The following is a 14,772-nucleotide window of genomic DNA, read 5'->3' as shown; positions in this document are numbered from 1 at the left end:
GCTTTCTTCACAGTCCAACTCTCACATCCATACATGACCTCTGGAAAAACCATTGCCTTGACTAGACGGACCTTTGTTGGCAAAATAATGTCTCTGCTTTTTAATATGGTATCTAGGTTAGTCATAACTTTCCTTCCAAAGAGTAAGCATCTTTTAATTTCATGGCTGCAATCACCATCTGCAGTGATTTTGGAGCCCCCCAAAATAAAGTCTGACACTGTTTCCCCATCTATTTCCCATGAAGTGATGGGACCAGATGCCATGATCTTAGTTTTCTGAATGTTGAGTTTTAAGCCAACTTTTTCACTCTCCTCTTTCACTTTCAACAAGAGGCTTTTGAGTTCTTCTTCACTTTCTGCCATAAGGGTGGTGTCATCTGCATATCTGAGGATATTGATATTTCTCCCAGCAATCTTGATTCCAGCTTGTGCTTCTTCCAGTCCAGCGTTTCTCATGATGTACTCTGCATAGAAGTTAAATAAGCAGGGTGACAATGTACAGCCTTGACGTACTCCTTTTCCATTTGGAACCAGTCTGTTGTTCCATGTCCAGTTCTAACTGTTGCTTCCTGACTTGCATATAGGTTTCTCAAGAGGCAGGTCAGGTGGTCTGGTATTCCCATCTCTTTGAGAATTTTCCAGTTTATTGTGATCCACACAGTCAAAGGCTTTGGCATAGTCAATAAAGCAGAAATAGATGTTTTTCTGGAACTCTCTTGCTTTTTCGATGATCCAGCGGATGTTGGCAATTTGATCTCTGGTTCCTCTGCCTTTTCTAAAACCAGCAAATTTTAATACATTTCATACCAATACCTCAGCAAAATTTTGCAGTTTCAGTAATATTTGCTAATAAGAATGTGAAAAATTTTGAACTCATATACGGCTGATGGATGTGTAAGCTGGTGTGCTCATGTCAATATATACTGTAAAGTTGAGAATGATATACACATGGACTTAACAGCTTTATTTAACTTGTAGGAGTCTTGAACATGAACAATTTTGTTAATTGAGTCACTTTTCAGAGCCAGACACTGTTTTAGGTATTCAGGATACAACATTGACAAAATAGGACAAAGATTTCTGACCTCATGAAATTTATATTCCAGTGGGGACTGACAAAAGATAAACAATGAGAAGAATAAATACATAAATTTTAATAGGACATTGTGAGAATGATGGTTTTTTAATAAAGGAATAAAAGAATAAGGACAAGACCTTGACCTTTTTTTTTTTTTTAACCAGTCTATTCTACAGGATTGTTTATGTAGTTGGTAATCTTGAAAGATGAGATAACATATCCCGATGGTCAATTAGCAAGCTTGCTGCTAAGTCACTTCAGTCGTGTCCGACTCTGTGCGACCCCATAGACGGAAGCCCACCAGGCTCCCCCGTCCCTGGGATTCTCCAGGCAAGAACACTGGAGTGGGTTGCCATTTCCTTCTCCAATGCATGAAAGTGAAAAGTGAAAGTGAAGTCGCTCAGTCGTGTCTGACTTTTAGCGACACCATGGACTGCAGCCTACCAGGCTCCTCCGTCCATGGGATTTTCCAGGCAAGAGTACTGGAGTGGGGTGCCATTGCCTTCTCCGATTAGCAAGCTTACTTACTGCTTATTCTAAAAGCTGAGGATTTTGTAAATTCAGATTTCCTGGATGCAACATAGGCACGTTGTGTGTATAGCAGCCACCTGAGCCAATCATGTCACCTCCTTGGGACTTGGGGGCAAGGGTAACTGAAGCAAATATGATGATCTCATGCTGCTCGCCATCTATGAATAACAAGTGTTAGGCTTGTGATCTATAAGAAATGGGTTAGTTAAAGAAGTAATGATCAGGGCCTTAGAACCTGAACCCATGCAACAAGACACGTAGGAGCACTGAAGACCCAAGGAGGACTGTTATGCATAAGAAGGTTTTTGAGAATTGGAGAAGAAAAACAATTACAACTTTGAAACAGTATGGCTATAGGTGGGGGAGGATGTGGACATCCATGCACTGGAGAAACACAATGAAATTCTGAGGGCAAAATGTGAAAGGCATTGGGCCTCCATGGAATCATATAAAATTCTTTTTTCTGACCCAGGAAACTCATATTTTATGCCAGATTCCATGAAAGAATCACAGGCTAAATTAATTAGCTTGTTGAAAATGAAAGTTCCTCAGTCATGTCTGACTCTTTGCGACCATGACCCCATGGACTATACAGTCCATAGCATTCTCCAGGCCAGAATACTGAAGTGGGTAGCCTTTTCCTTCTCCAGGGGATCTTCTCAACCCAGGGATTGAATCCAGGTCTCCCACATTGCAGACAGATTCTTTACCAGCTGAGCCACCAGGGAAGCCCAAGAATACTGGAATAGGTAGCCTATCCCTTCTCCAGCAGATCTTCCCAACCCAGGAATTGAACCAGGATCTCTTGCATTGCAGGCAAATTCTTTACCAGCTGAGCTACCAGGGAAGTCCTAATTAGCTTGTTAGTAGAGTAAAATGAAATTCCAGACCCCAAAAATCTGAGAAAATATGTCCACCAGTCCTTGTTAATGTCCTTTTGGGCTTTTTTAATCTTGGGTCAAAGACCCTATTATGTATACACATAAATCTCAAGATTTGGAGCATTACTTATGAATTTTCCTTAGACATATATTCCCTTTCAATATTATGGTGATACAGCTTTGCATGCATAACTGTTTTTTTAATAATTCTAATTTCCTCAAGGTATATACATACATATACTGGCATAGAAAGCCAGAACTCACTCTAGACACATTTTAACTCTCACACTGCTTTCATTTCTTGAGGAACAGTCACCTCGCTGCCAAACAAAATTAAAGAAAAGATATTATGGCTAATTTGTAGACTCTTTAAAAATAGTTTATGAACTCCTCTCCATGGTCAATTTTAAAGACCCCCTAAAAGCTAAAAGACTCACTTCTCTGCTAAAACATAGAGAAATTCAGGGAGCTCAAGTTCCCCCATCTAATTAGTAGAAAAATTAGGATAGAAGCTTTGTACCCAGAGTTTCAGTTATCCAGTAAGATTTTTACCCACCTATATGGTCAGACGGAGAAGGCAATGGCACCCCACTCCAGTACTCTTGCCTGGAAAATCCCATGGACGGAGGAGCCTGGTAGGCTGCAGTCTATGGGGTCTCTAAGAGTTGGACACGACTTCACTTTCACTTTCACTTTTCACTTTCATGCATTGGAGAAGGAAATGGCAACCGACTCCAGTGTTCTTGCCTGGAGAATCCCAGGGACGGGGGAGCCTGGTGGGCTTCCGTCTATGGGGTCGCACAGAGTCGGACACGACTAAAGTGACTTAGTAGTAGTAGTAGTATATGGTCAGAGGAGCCTGTCCATGGGGTTGCAAAGAGTTGGACACGATTGAGCGACTAACACACACACACACACACCCACACACCCACACATACACACACATTGTTTCTCATGAACAGTACCCCTCACCTATATCAATCAGCCGTTGTGCAGGTAACAATGGTGACTCTCCTGGCTTGGGTAGTCCAAAGTCTCATAAATAAGACTGGAATTTCAGTCATACTTTAGGAAACAGATTCAGGAAAGTAAGTAATAGAATCTGAGGAAGTTGGAAAGTGGCAAATGACACCAATCACTTGGATAGGTACTGCCACTGTGAAAGGCTACAATATGAGCTGTGATAAAAGCCAGTCTTTGATGTAATCTCAAAGAGAAGTCCAGTATATTCCTTCTCTCTCCATTTCTCTACTTTTCTCCCAAAGGAATAGGGGCAAACCTGGAAACACCCCCTTAGATACCTGAATTCTGTGAGTCAAAGAAAGGTTTCTAGGGGTGAACAGAATGTAGAAGACATCTAGATTTTTCTGAATTGAGGGTTGAATTCTGAGTTAACTTCTTGCTGTGTAAGCCTCAGAGAATCTTCTGCTTATAGCCTTCAACTAGCTCATCTGATATTAATACCTTTGTATTCAACAATTAGTTCTATACCTTAAAAGTACTCCCAAAGCACTGGCTTCTGCTGCACTGGGTATCATCGTGTCAGGATAGGCAGGGTGACCAGCAACTGGTCTGAGGGTGAGGACGTCATCCAGAATGTCAAGAGGAAATGGTGATTGTGCTGGAGGATCTGGACAGAGAACCTGGTAAACCAGGAGAGCCGATGAAAAGGTTGATGTGGGACTGTGCATGTGTATGTGTGTGTGTGTGTGTGTGTGTGTGTACATGTGAAAAAAATCAAAGTGGGAGTCAGGGCTCTTTCTGAAAAGGCTCTACCACAGCTGTTTCTTGTCATTCCACCAATCAAGCAGTAGTTCTTAACTTTGTTTAGTTTTTGGACCCTTTTGAAAATATGATGGACACTATAGATCCTCAGTGTATTAAAATTAACGACTACCATAGTAATACCCTTTTGAATCTAAACATTTTTAATTACTCATAAGTCCCAGCTGATCCTCTCTGGCAGGAAGTAGGCAAGAAAGAGTTGTATGTCTCCAAACAGATTAGGAATCCCTGAAATTTCACCTCAGGTCCCACAAACCACACCCTCTTCAAGAGTCGAGTGAGGGGACAGGCTGCCTCTGGGAGCTCACCTCTTCTAGAAAGTCTCAGCTGACTTTAGTGGGAGGTGAGCCACTCTGCAGTAGTGAGACAGTTTCAGGTGGTCAAATGGACAGGTATGGATTTTTTTTTAACAGATGCTTTTTCTGGTTATATACATTTGTTTAAAAATGGATTGAATGCTAAATTCATACTTACTCCTTAGTTTACAAGGATAGAGCAACTAGAATCACATGATAAAGTATCTCCTGAATTGATTCTCTTTAAACAGTTGTAATTTAAAAAAAATCTTGACTCTGCTGTTGATGTTTGACAGATCACTGACAGCTTTCACCTCCTATTTTCCCCTTCCTTTCTCCCCACATCTGAGTAAGTTTATAAGAAATGTGCTTCCTCAGTTGGCACCTCAAGCTATGCAAGTCCTTACCTTATCTGTGCATAAGAAGTATTTCCTGGGCCCATCCCCTAACCACAATAAAAACCAGGGCCACTAGCTCTTACCCTCCTTTGCAATGCTGGTGATGGTTTGGTTGCTAAGTCTTGTCTGCCTCTTGTGATACCATGAACTGTTATTTCCTTCTCCAGGAAGCTCCTTCTCTGAGCTTCCCTGGCTGTCTGCAATGCAGGAGACCCGGGCTTAATCCCTGTGTTGGGAAGATTCCCTGGAAGGAAATGGCAACCCACTCCAGTATTCTTGCCTAGAGAATTTCATGGACAGGGAAGCCTGGTGGCTACGTCCTTGGGGTCACAAAGAGTCAGACACAACTGAGTAACTAACACTTTAATATACATTATAGAAAGCAAAATTTCAAATTCTGCCTTGGAAGTTCCAGTCTCAGCTCTCTTAACCTGTGACATCCTTTGCACTATTCAAGTCAATTCTGGACCAGCTTGGGTGCTGCCCTACTATCCCCCAAAAGTTCCTTGATGAGAATAAAACATTTTTCATTCATTCTTCATAGCATCATCCCTAGTAATTGGAAGGGGGATTCATACCATCTCTGTACAATAAGCACATTCACAGCTCAAAGAGAGGTAACACAAAGAGAAAGGGTCATGTCGTCCTCCATCTACCCAGTTACCATGTTGACAGTCTGTTGCATATTTCACCTACATGATCAAATCTTGACACATCCATAAGCATTCTGGACCATTCTGGGTATGTTCCTAGGCCCATCTTCATTCCTTCTACTGACAGATGTCCACCGTCTGAACTTTTCTTTCCTTATCCCACATACCTGTTCTATGTCTGGCCATTACTTCTTCTTTTGGCCCCTGACATCACAGATTTCATCTTTATCATGCCCTCCTCAAATTATTCCCTCTTCATATACTTTTCAGATACATACCAACTTCATATTCTTGCATTTCATTTGGAAGATTTTCTCCCCCCTAACAGGTCCCTTCTTTATACTGGATTATTATTTCAGATGGAAAACTCAGCAGTTCCAAAGAAAATATAGGGTTATACAGGACAGTATGTAGAATACTGGGAGCATTCACCAGGATCCTAAGTGTGAAAAAAAAAATGGACACAAGATCAGATTAGAACATCAGCAGACAACTCCAGACCTAAGCAACACAACAGAAGGGAAAGATTCAGAAGATTTAAGATGGTAGTTTTTAAAGCATCTTATGGATGATGATCCAATGCTCTGATGTCTTATATTAATACTCAGGATACTGATGAATTTTTGTAATGCTGAAGATGGATGGGAGAGCACTAAGGGAATTTCGGGTGACTGAGCTTAAATGAGGAAATCTAAGAATACCAATATGAAGCACGACATTGTAAACAGTGAGATTTGGATTCAAAAGTCAAGGGTTTAACTGAAAAGACCTGACATAAGATGTTAACATTAGGGGAAGCTGGGTGAAGGGTACATGAGAACTCTATCTTTACCACTTTTGTGGGGGGAGGGCAGTGACATGCTGCACAGCTTGTGGGATATTAGTTCCCTGACCATGGACTGAACTTGGGCCATGGCAGTGAAAGCCCTGGGTCCTAACCACTGGATTGCCAGGGAACTCCCTCTTTGCAACTTTTTTTATAAGTCTAAAATTATTCCATAAGTTGTAGTTTACTAAAAATAAAAGTCCAAAGGTTAAGCCTTGGCTCTAAGGTTTGGATCTTCTGAATCTTCAATTCCTCATCTGTAAGACAGGATAATATTACTCATTTTCCTGTGTGGTTGTTGTGAGAAGCAACTGTGGTGAAGTAAATGGAAGCACTCTGAGAACAGCGAAGCACCCAGCCAATGCTGGTCAGTGATCCAAGGGAGGATCACGCAGGTGTCAGAGGGAAGCAATAGGCAGAAACAGTGTTTACTATGTGGGTACTGGTCACAGGGAACACCAAAGACCCCTTTATTGTAAAACATCAGCAGCACTCTATGTGATCTTTAGGAATTAAACACAGATATAGGTCATCCTAGTATGTTGGCTGTGGCACTGCCATTTATTAATACATTTTTAGAAAAGGTTAGCAGTCATCTCAAAGAGAATAAATAAGAGGGATGGGGCTAGTAAGAAACAGGAAAGGGCAAAGGAACCAAAGGGAAATCAACACCTTCAAAACCCGAAACATTCCTTTTATGGATGTCCCCAGATCAAAACACCAATATCTGCTAGATCATTGAAAAAGCAAGAGAGTTCCAAAAAAACATCTACTTCTGCTTTATTGACTATGCCAAAGCCTTTGAGTGTGTGGATCACAACAAACTGTGGAAAATTCTGAAAGAGATGGGAATACCAGACCATCTGACCTGCCTCCTGAGAAATCTGTGCAGATCAAGAAGCAACAGTTAGAACTGGACATGGAACAACAGACTGGTTCCAAATTGGGAAAGGAGTAGAACAAGGCTGTATATTGTCGCCTTGCTTATTTAACTTATATGCAGAGTACATCATGCAAAATTCTGGGCTGGATGAAGCACAAGCTGGAATCAAGATTTCCGGGAGAAATATCAATAACCTCAGATATGCAGATGACACCACACTGATGGCACAAAGTGAAGAAGAACTAAAGAGGCTCTTGATGAAAGTGAAAGAGGAGAGTTAAAAAGTTGTCTTAAAACAACATTCAGAAAACTAATATCATGGCATCTGGTCCCATCACTTCATGGAAGATAGTTGAGGAAACAATGGAAATAGTGACAGACTATATTTTTGGGCTCCAAAATCACCACAGATGGTGACTGCAGCCCTGAAATTAAAAGATGCTTGCTCCTTGGAAGAAAAGTTATGACCAACCTAGACAGCATATTAAAAAGCAGAGACATTACTTTTTTTGACAAAGGTCCGTCTAGTCAAAGCTATGGTTTTTCCAGTAGTCATATATGGAAGTGAGAGTCAGACTCTAAAGAAAGCTGGTTGCTGAAGAATTGATACTTTTGAACTGTGGTGTTGGAGAAGACTCTTGAGAGTCCCTTGGACTGCAAGGAGATCCAAGCAGTCCATCCTAAAGGAATTCAGTCCTGAATGTTCATTGGAAGGACTGATGCTGAAGCTGAAACTCCAATACATTGGCCACCTGATGTGAAGAACTGACTCATTTGAAAAGACCCTGACTCTAGGAAAGACTGAAGGTGGGAGGAGAAGGGGATGACAGAGGATGAGATGGTTGGATGGCATCACCAACTCAATGGACATGAGTTTGAGTAAATTCTGGGAGTTGGTGATGTACAGGGAGGCCTGGGGTGCTGCAATCCATGGGGTCGCAAAGAGTCAGACATGACTGAGCAACTGAACTGAACTGAGACCAAAACACATTTTGTGGAGACAGGAAGAAAGGTGTTTTCTAGTCTTTACCTACCCCATGTGACTTGGTGAATGATCCAGAAAACTTGCACATAGCTTGTATTAGACCAGCTCAGCCACCAGGTGGATCTTCTGATGGCGGATGAGGTTGCAGTGGCGGTTAAAGCTCTTCCCACACTGGTTGCAATGATGAGGGCGCTCCCCAGTGTGGCTTCTCTGATGCTCAATGAGAAACGAGCGTCGACTGTAGCTCTTGTTGCACTGGCTGCACTGATATGGCTTTTCTCCCTTGTGGATTCTCTTATGCTGGATGAGACCGGCACTCTGGCTGAAGGCCTTTCCACACTCCTTACAGTGGTACCGTTTCTGAATATTGTGGATTCCTCTGTGATTAAAAAGACCCGAACTCCAACTGAAGGTTTTCCCACACTCATTACACTCATAGGGTCTCCAGTGTGAACTCTTTGATGTCGAACCAGACCCGAGCTCTGAGCAAAGCTCTTTCCACATTCCTCACATCTGTGTGGTCCGGTTCCTACAGGGCTTCCCTAGTGCCTCTCTACCCCACCCTTATGTTCACTGACTTCTCCATGTTGGGGCCTCTGCTGTGATTCCTCCCAGGTCTGTCCATAAGATACTTTCCCACATGGTTCCACTCTCTTAGGACAATGTTTCCTTAGCACCAACTCCCTGTCCTCAGTCTGGGTCATTCCACCTGAAACAAACAAACAAAAAGACCAGGTAAATGTCACTTATTCCCTGAGCCTAGTGATGAATGGGTTGCTATGTGAACAGAAATGCAAGGTGCTGCTGCTTCTTTTTCTTTTTAATCTATGTATTTATTTGGCTGCAGGGTTCTTAGATGTGGCACATGAGATCCTTGATTTTCATTGTGGCATGCAGAATCTTTTTTTTTTAGCTGTGGCATATGAATTCTTAGGTGCTGCATGTGGGATCTAGTTCCCTGACCAGAGATCAAACCCAGGTCCCTGCATTGAGAGCACAGAATCTTAGCCACTGGACAGTCAAGGAAGTCCCAAGTGAGGTACTTCTATCCTGATATCACAGAGTCGGAAGGAGGTTACAAATTGAGGGGCCAGTGTGGCAACACCTTCTTCTAGGTAACGAGGGAAGTTTGCCCTCTTTGGCAAAATGCAGCTAGGTGTCCCCCACATGGATGAGGCCTGAAGAAATTTTTTTATATTCTTCACAAGAAGAGAATGGTCAGGATCCGAGTAGCTTCTCCGGAGTCTTCCCTGAGAATTCCCTCCACACTGTGATGCAGGGAGCCTCACAGTGACCCTTTCTAAAGAAAGTTATTTTGCGTAGACCTCCATTCATTTGGTCATTTACGGAAAAAGTGCTGAGCTTCTCCTATTCTAGGTGCTGTAGGAAGTACTTTACGTCTTTCTAATCTGTAATCATCCTGAGTGCAGCCCCAGGACAAAGCCTCAGCTCTAGTGCTTCTCTCTTCCTGGAAACTCTGACCTCAAAGCTCATTCTCTCACTTCCTTGAAGTTTTCACTCAATTCTCACCTTCTCAATTCTTCCACTTAAAATTACACTCTGTGTTCCCCATCCATAGCAGTCAAATTCCCTGTATGCTCTATTTGTGCTTTATTCTGTAACACCACCTTCTAACAAATTATATCATCTTATTTACATGCTTATTATTTGTCTCCCCCTTGCTATATACAATCTTATCTCCATGGGAACAAGATCTTTCTGGTTTATTCCCTGAGAATCTTGGCTGGTGCACAGTGGTGGCTCAATAAATATTTGTTGAATATTTAGAGAAATGATTAAAATCAATGTTACTACTATGGCCTGAACTGACTGACCCAGGGGCTGGTGCTGAGGCAAAGGCTGTTCCATAGGACTGGTTCACGTTGGACAATAGTCAACCAACCTAATTAGCCCGCCTCTATTTAGATGAGTTGAGGGTGAGGATGGAGAAGGGCTGCTGTGAATCCTTAGGATGTCTTGGGTTCCCCAGGTGTGATCACCACTTTGCAACTCAAAAAAACCCAAAACATTGGACTCTTTCTCCAACATCTAACTGCACTGTCCCTCACACTTCTGGATAGGTACCTCTTAGGACTCCTCTGGGATGAGACCAAGGTTCTCCACTTCCTTTTAGCTGGGAGATGACAACAGGTTTGCAAAACAGAAATGTGTCTGCAGAGAAGAAATGGGCCACAAGTGAGACCAGTACTGTCCTTTTGCTCAAACTTTACATTTACATCTGAAATGTACAAGGGGACTGGGTAGAATATAAAAGCCAAGACATTTCCCACTTTTTAATAATTATTATTATACAGTGTTCCATGAGTTACGAAGCACTTTCATGTATATTATCAAACTAACCACAAAACCTGTTCACGTTAGTATCCCACTTCTTAAAAGAACTAAAGATATTCAAAGGAGTCTGTCTATAGCTAGACAGACTATATGTAGAAAGAAATCTGGAAAACACACAGCAATTTGACAAGAGTAGTTACTCCTGCTGAGTGGGACTTGGAGGAGAACTTTTAGTTTTTACTATGTAAACTTGTGTATTTTGGGGATTCTTTACTATCTGTATGCATTTAAAAAGAAACTCAAATTCAATGATATAAAGTAACTTTAAATGTTACTTGGCTAAAAAACTGAAGAGCTGGAACTTGGATTTGGTCCTTGTAATCTGAAGTACTTCCTACATTGCTTTTACAAAATGGGCTTTTCCTGAATGTACAACACACATGTGCACAGGCAGTGCTGTAGGGGGCACTCTCTGATCTGTAGAAGCCCTCTGGATACTCTCCTGTAGCCACTGTAGATGCTTAACACATATTAGTTGAATGAATGAATGAATGCCCAGATGGATGGATGGATGGATAGATGGATAAAGGACTTACTCAGATGTGCCGTGGAAGAAGGGTTCTCAGCAGGGCTCTAGATGCAGGCTTGGAAGGTAGAGGAAAGGAAAAAATGGCTGAAAAATGAGAAGTCCAAGTTCATGGGGAGGGGAAGAAGAAAGTAACAAAGGAACTGACTGGAAAGATGCCCATTAAGTTGGAAGATGAAACCAGAAGGAATTTTAGTAAGATGAAATCATGGGAGTCATAGGAAGGTCTGCAGCGGGCACAGAATTACTCATCAAATATAGTTTTAATTTAAATTAAGAGATGTGTCCCAAAATCATAACTGTGTGATTGCTAGGGTAAATGAAATAAATAGAAGCTGGAAACAGACCGACAAGAGAAGTTGTAGCTTTGATACACATGGGGTAATGTGAAAATGAAAACAGGAGACCTCTGCTGTGGATGGATTACCAGAAGGATAACAAAAAGTCAGTAAGAGGCTGTGATGTTATATGTGGGCAATTAGATTGGATTTGGAGCCAATTGTGCAGGGAGAGTTAGAATGGGAAGGCGACTGACTCAGCCTCAAGTACCTAATTCTATACCCACTGGTGCCCAGTGCTGATGCCACTAAGATTACATACCAAAAAAATGGCAAGGTCTATTCCATTGGATTCTCTCATCTGGTCTGCCATCTACTAAGTATATCTCATATCTTTGACTGCAAATGTAAACCCAAATCGACAAGGGTGGCCCTGGTAATTTCTGATAACAGTTACAATATATTAAGCATAATGTGTGCCACGTGTTTTTCACAAATTGTGTTCAATGCTCACAGCGACCTTTTGAGGTACATATTTGTTATTGACTGAACATATTCAAAAGCAGAGACATTACTTTGCCAACAAAGGTCCGTCTAGTCAAGGCTATGGTTTTTCCTGTGGTCATGTATGGATGTGAGAGTTGGACTGTGAAGAAGGCTGAGCGCCGAAGAATTGATGCTTTTGAACTGTGGTGTTGGAGAAGACTCTTGAGGGTCCCTTGGACTGCAAAGAGATCCAACTAGTCCATTCTGAAGGAGATCAGCCCTGGGGTTTCTTTGGAAGGAATGATGTTAAAGCTCAAACTCCAGTACTTTGGCCACCTCATGTGAAGAGTTGACTCATTGGAAAAGACTCTGATGCTGGGAGGGATTGGGGGCAGGAGGAGAAGGGGACGAGATGATATGGCTGGATGGCATCACTGATTTGATGGACATGAGTCTGAGTGAACTCTGGGAGTTGATGATGGACAGGGAGGCCTGGCGTGCTGCGATTCATGAGGTCGAAAAGAGTCGGACACGACTGAGCAACTGAACTGAACTGTGTCATACCTATCCCAAATTCATCTGTTGAAGGCTTAACTGTATTTGAAGATAGGGTCTTCAGAGAGGTAATTAAGGTAATTAAAGGTGGGGTCCTAATCCAATAGGACTGATGTCCTTATAATAATAATAAGAGATACCTGAATAGTCTCTTGCTCTCTCTCTCCTCCTCTCTCCACAGGCATGGGTAGAGAGAAATGCCCATGTGAGGACATAGCAAGAAGGCAGCTCTCTACAGTCCAGGAATAGAGGTCTCACTAGATATCAACTCTGATGGCATCTGATCTTGAATTTCTAGCCTCCAAAACTATGAGAAAATAAACTTTTGTTGCTTAAGCCAGTCAGTCTGTGATATTCTGCTATGGCAGCCTAAGCAGACATTTTGCAGATGAAGAAACCTTGATGAACTGGTTAAGTAACCTGCCCAAGTACAAGCAGCTTCCAGAAGCTCTGAGCATTGCTGGTAGAGCATTTTCTCACCCCCTGGTTTCCCAGCTCTGGTTTTTCTGTCCATCTGTGCTTGACCAGGTGGGATATATTGTGCTTGATCAGGTGGGATATGTTCAACACCAGATAAATCCCGTCCCTCACCTGTCTCTCCAATAGGATGGGGCTCCTGAGCAGGGTCACGTGTGAGTTGGGGCTCCTTAGGCTGGGACTGAAGGGCCAGTGACATCTGTGCTTCCAGAGACACTGTCCCTTTAGAAAAGACTTCTTGTTCCTGTCTGTAGGCTACTATCTAGAAACAAAGAAACACGATTTTTTTTTTTAAGATATAAGATTTGAACTCTGAAGAAATTAACTGTCTAAAGAAACACTTTTTGGAAAGACACAGAAAGCAAGGTCTTATTTAATCACCAAAGTCAAGGGGATACAAACCAGAGGACACAGAAATCCCCTTGGTGACCGACACATATTCTTTCCCTGGTGAATCTCCCTTCCTACCTCGTGTTGCGGTTCATCGAGCTCTCTCTCCAGATCCTCCAGCAAAATCACTGCTTCTTCTCCACTCTCTGGACAGTGTTCCCGCATCCAGCCCTGCAGCTCTTGGGGCAGGATGGACAGGAACTGCTCCAGCACTAGTAGGTCCAGGATCTGCTCCTTTGTGCTCACATGTGGCCTCAACCACTGGTAGCAAAGTTCCCGGAGTTGAGTGAGAGCCTCTCTTGGTCCAGGAGTCTCCTGGTAGCAGAGCTGTCGAAAGTGCCTTCCTTCGGGAGATCTCTCTTGCCAGTGGATTACTGTGTTTCAGTCTGGATTCCTGCATTTGGAGATGACTTTCTGCCTCCACTTTTTCTGTCAGAAGTTCTTCCCAAACCTTGGGAGCTTGCATATCCAGGCATAAAATCTCCTTGGAGTCTATTCATCTTGACCTTGAATAGCTTAAAAGGCATCCTCTAGCTGGAGCTATGAGTTAGAAACACCTTTGGAAGTTCCCTCCTTTTAATCAGTAAAAGTCATTGTTTAGGTGGAAAAATGGCAACAGTTAATGATAGAAACTTATAATCAATTGTTATAGACCTAAACCTCTTCACTGAAAGTAGTGACTTGCTGACCAAAGAATGAAATAATGGGATAGATAAGGTCATAATGTACAAAAAGCAGACTTTCAAGTTACCAAGACTTCAGTTTTATTCTGATTCTTTTACCAGTTGTGCAATCTTGTGCCAATTTCTTATCTTCTTCCAATCTCAGTTTTTTAATGTGAAAAAGAAATAGCAATAATACCTTACAGAGTTCCTGGAAGAATTAGGGACCAAACAGATCACTCAGAATGGTTAAAAAGTTCAGACTCATTGTAAAAAAGTTAAATTAGAGAGAGAGAGAAAAAAGAAAACTTTGTTTCTTGTCTTAGACTAAATGAATGAACTTACTTTTACTGAAATCTTTACCTGAGTTTTTAAAATTAATTTTCAAAACAACCACTAAGGACAGTTTCATTTTCACTAAATTTACAGAAAGAAAAGCTTAGGTAGACTGCAAATCTCTGAGTTTTCCACATTGCTCCGCTGATTCTCAGAGTAACAGCCAACACTGCACAACACCCTACAACATGCTTTCAGATACAAGACCACATTTAATCCTCACAATTACCCTCTGAGGTTTGATTACAACCACTATTTCACTAGATAAGAAATGGGGGCCAAGGGAAGTTAAGGAGGTTGCTTATGGTTAAATTATTTATCAGGACAGTCCTAGGAATCTACAGAAGCCCAAGGGAGAAGTCTGGTCACACCCAGGCAGGGCCTGATTCCCA

General features: G+C 42.1%; 1 protein-coding gene across 1 annotated transcript; it reads right to left on the bottom strand.

Moving 5' to 3' along the window:
* Positions 1-5,323: 5,323 nt before the first annotated feature.
* On the bottom strand, positions 5,324-13,878 carry ZSCAN9 (zinc finger and SCAN domain containing 9; the record flags this gene model as incomplete). Its single annotated transcript, XM_055574373.1, is given in 7 exon segments — positions 5,324-6,060; positions 8,365-8,758; positions 8,761-9,024; positions 10,401-10,487; positions 13,107-13,254; positions 13,461-13,727; positions 13,729-13,878. Coding segments are annotated over 6 exon segments (1,263 nt in total), but the record flags the coding sequence as incomplete, so codon positions are not given.
* Between the last annotated feature and the right edge of the window lie 894 nt (positions 13,879-14,772).

Source organism: Bubalus kerabau, chromosome 3, assembly GCF_029407905.1.
Source record: "Bubalus kerabau isolate K-KA32 ecotype Philippines breed swamp buffalo chromosome 3, PCC_UOA_SB_1v2, whole genome shotgun sequence".
In the NCBI taxonomy this organism is placed as follows: domain Eukaryota; kingdom Metazoa; phylum Chordata; class Mammalia; order Artiodactyla; family Bovidae; genus Bubalus; species Bubalus kerabau.
This window is presented reverse-complemented; position numbering and strand designations above follow the sequence as displayed.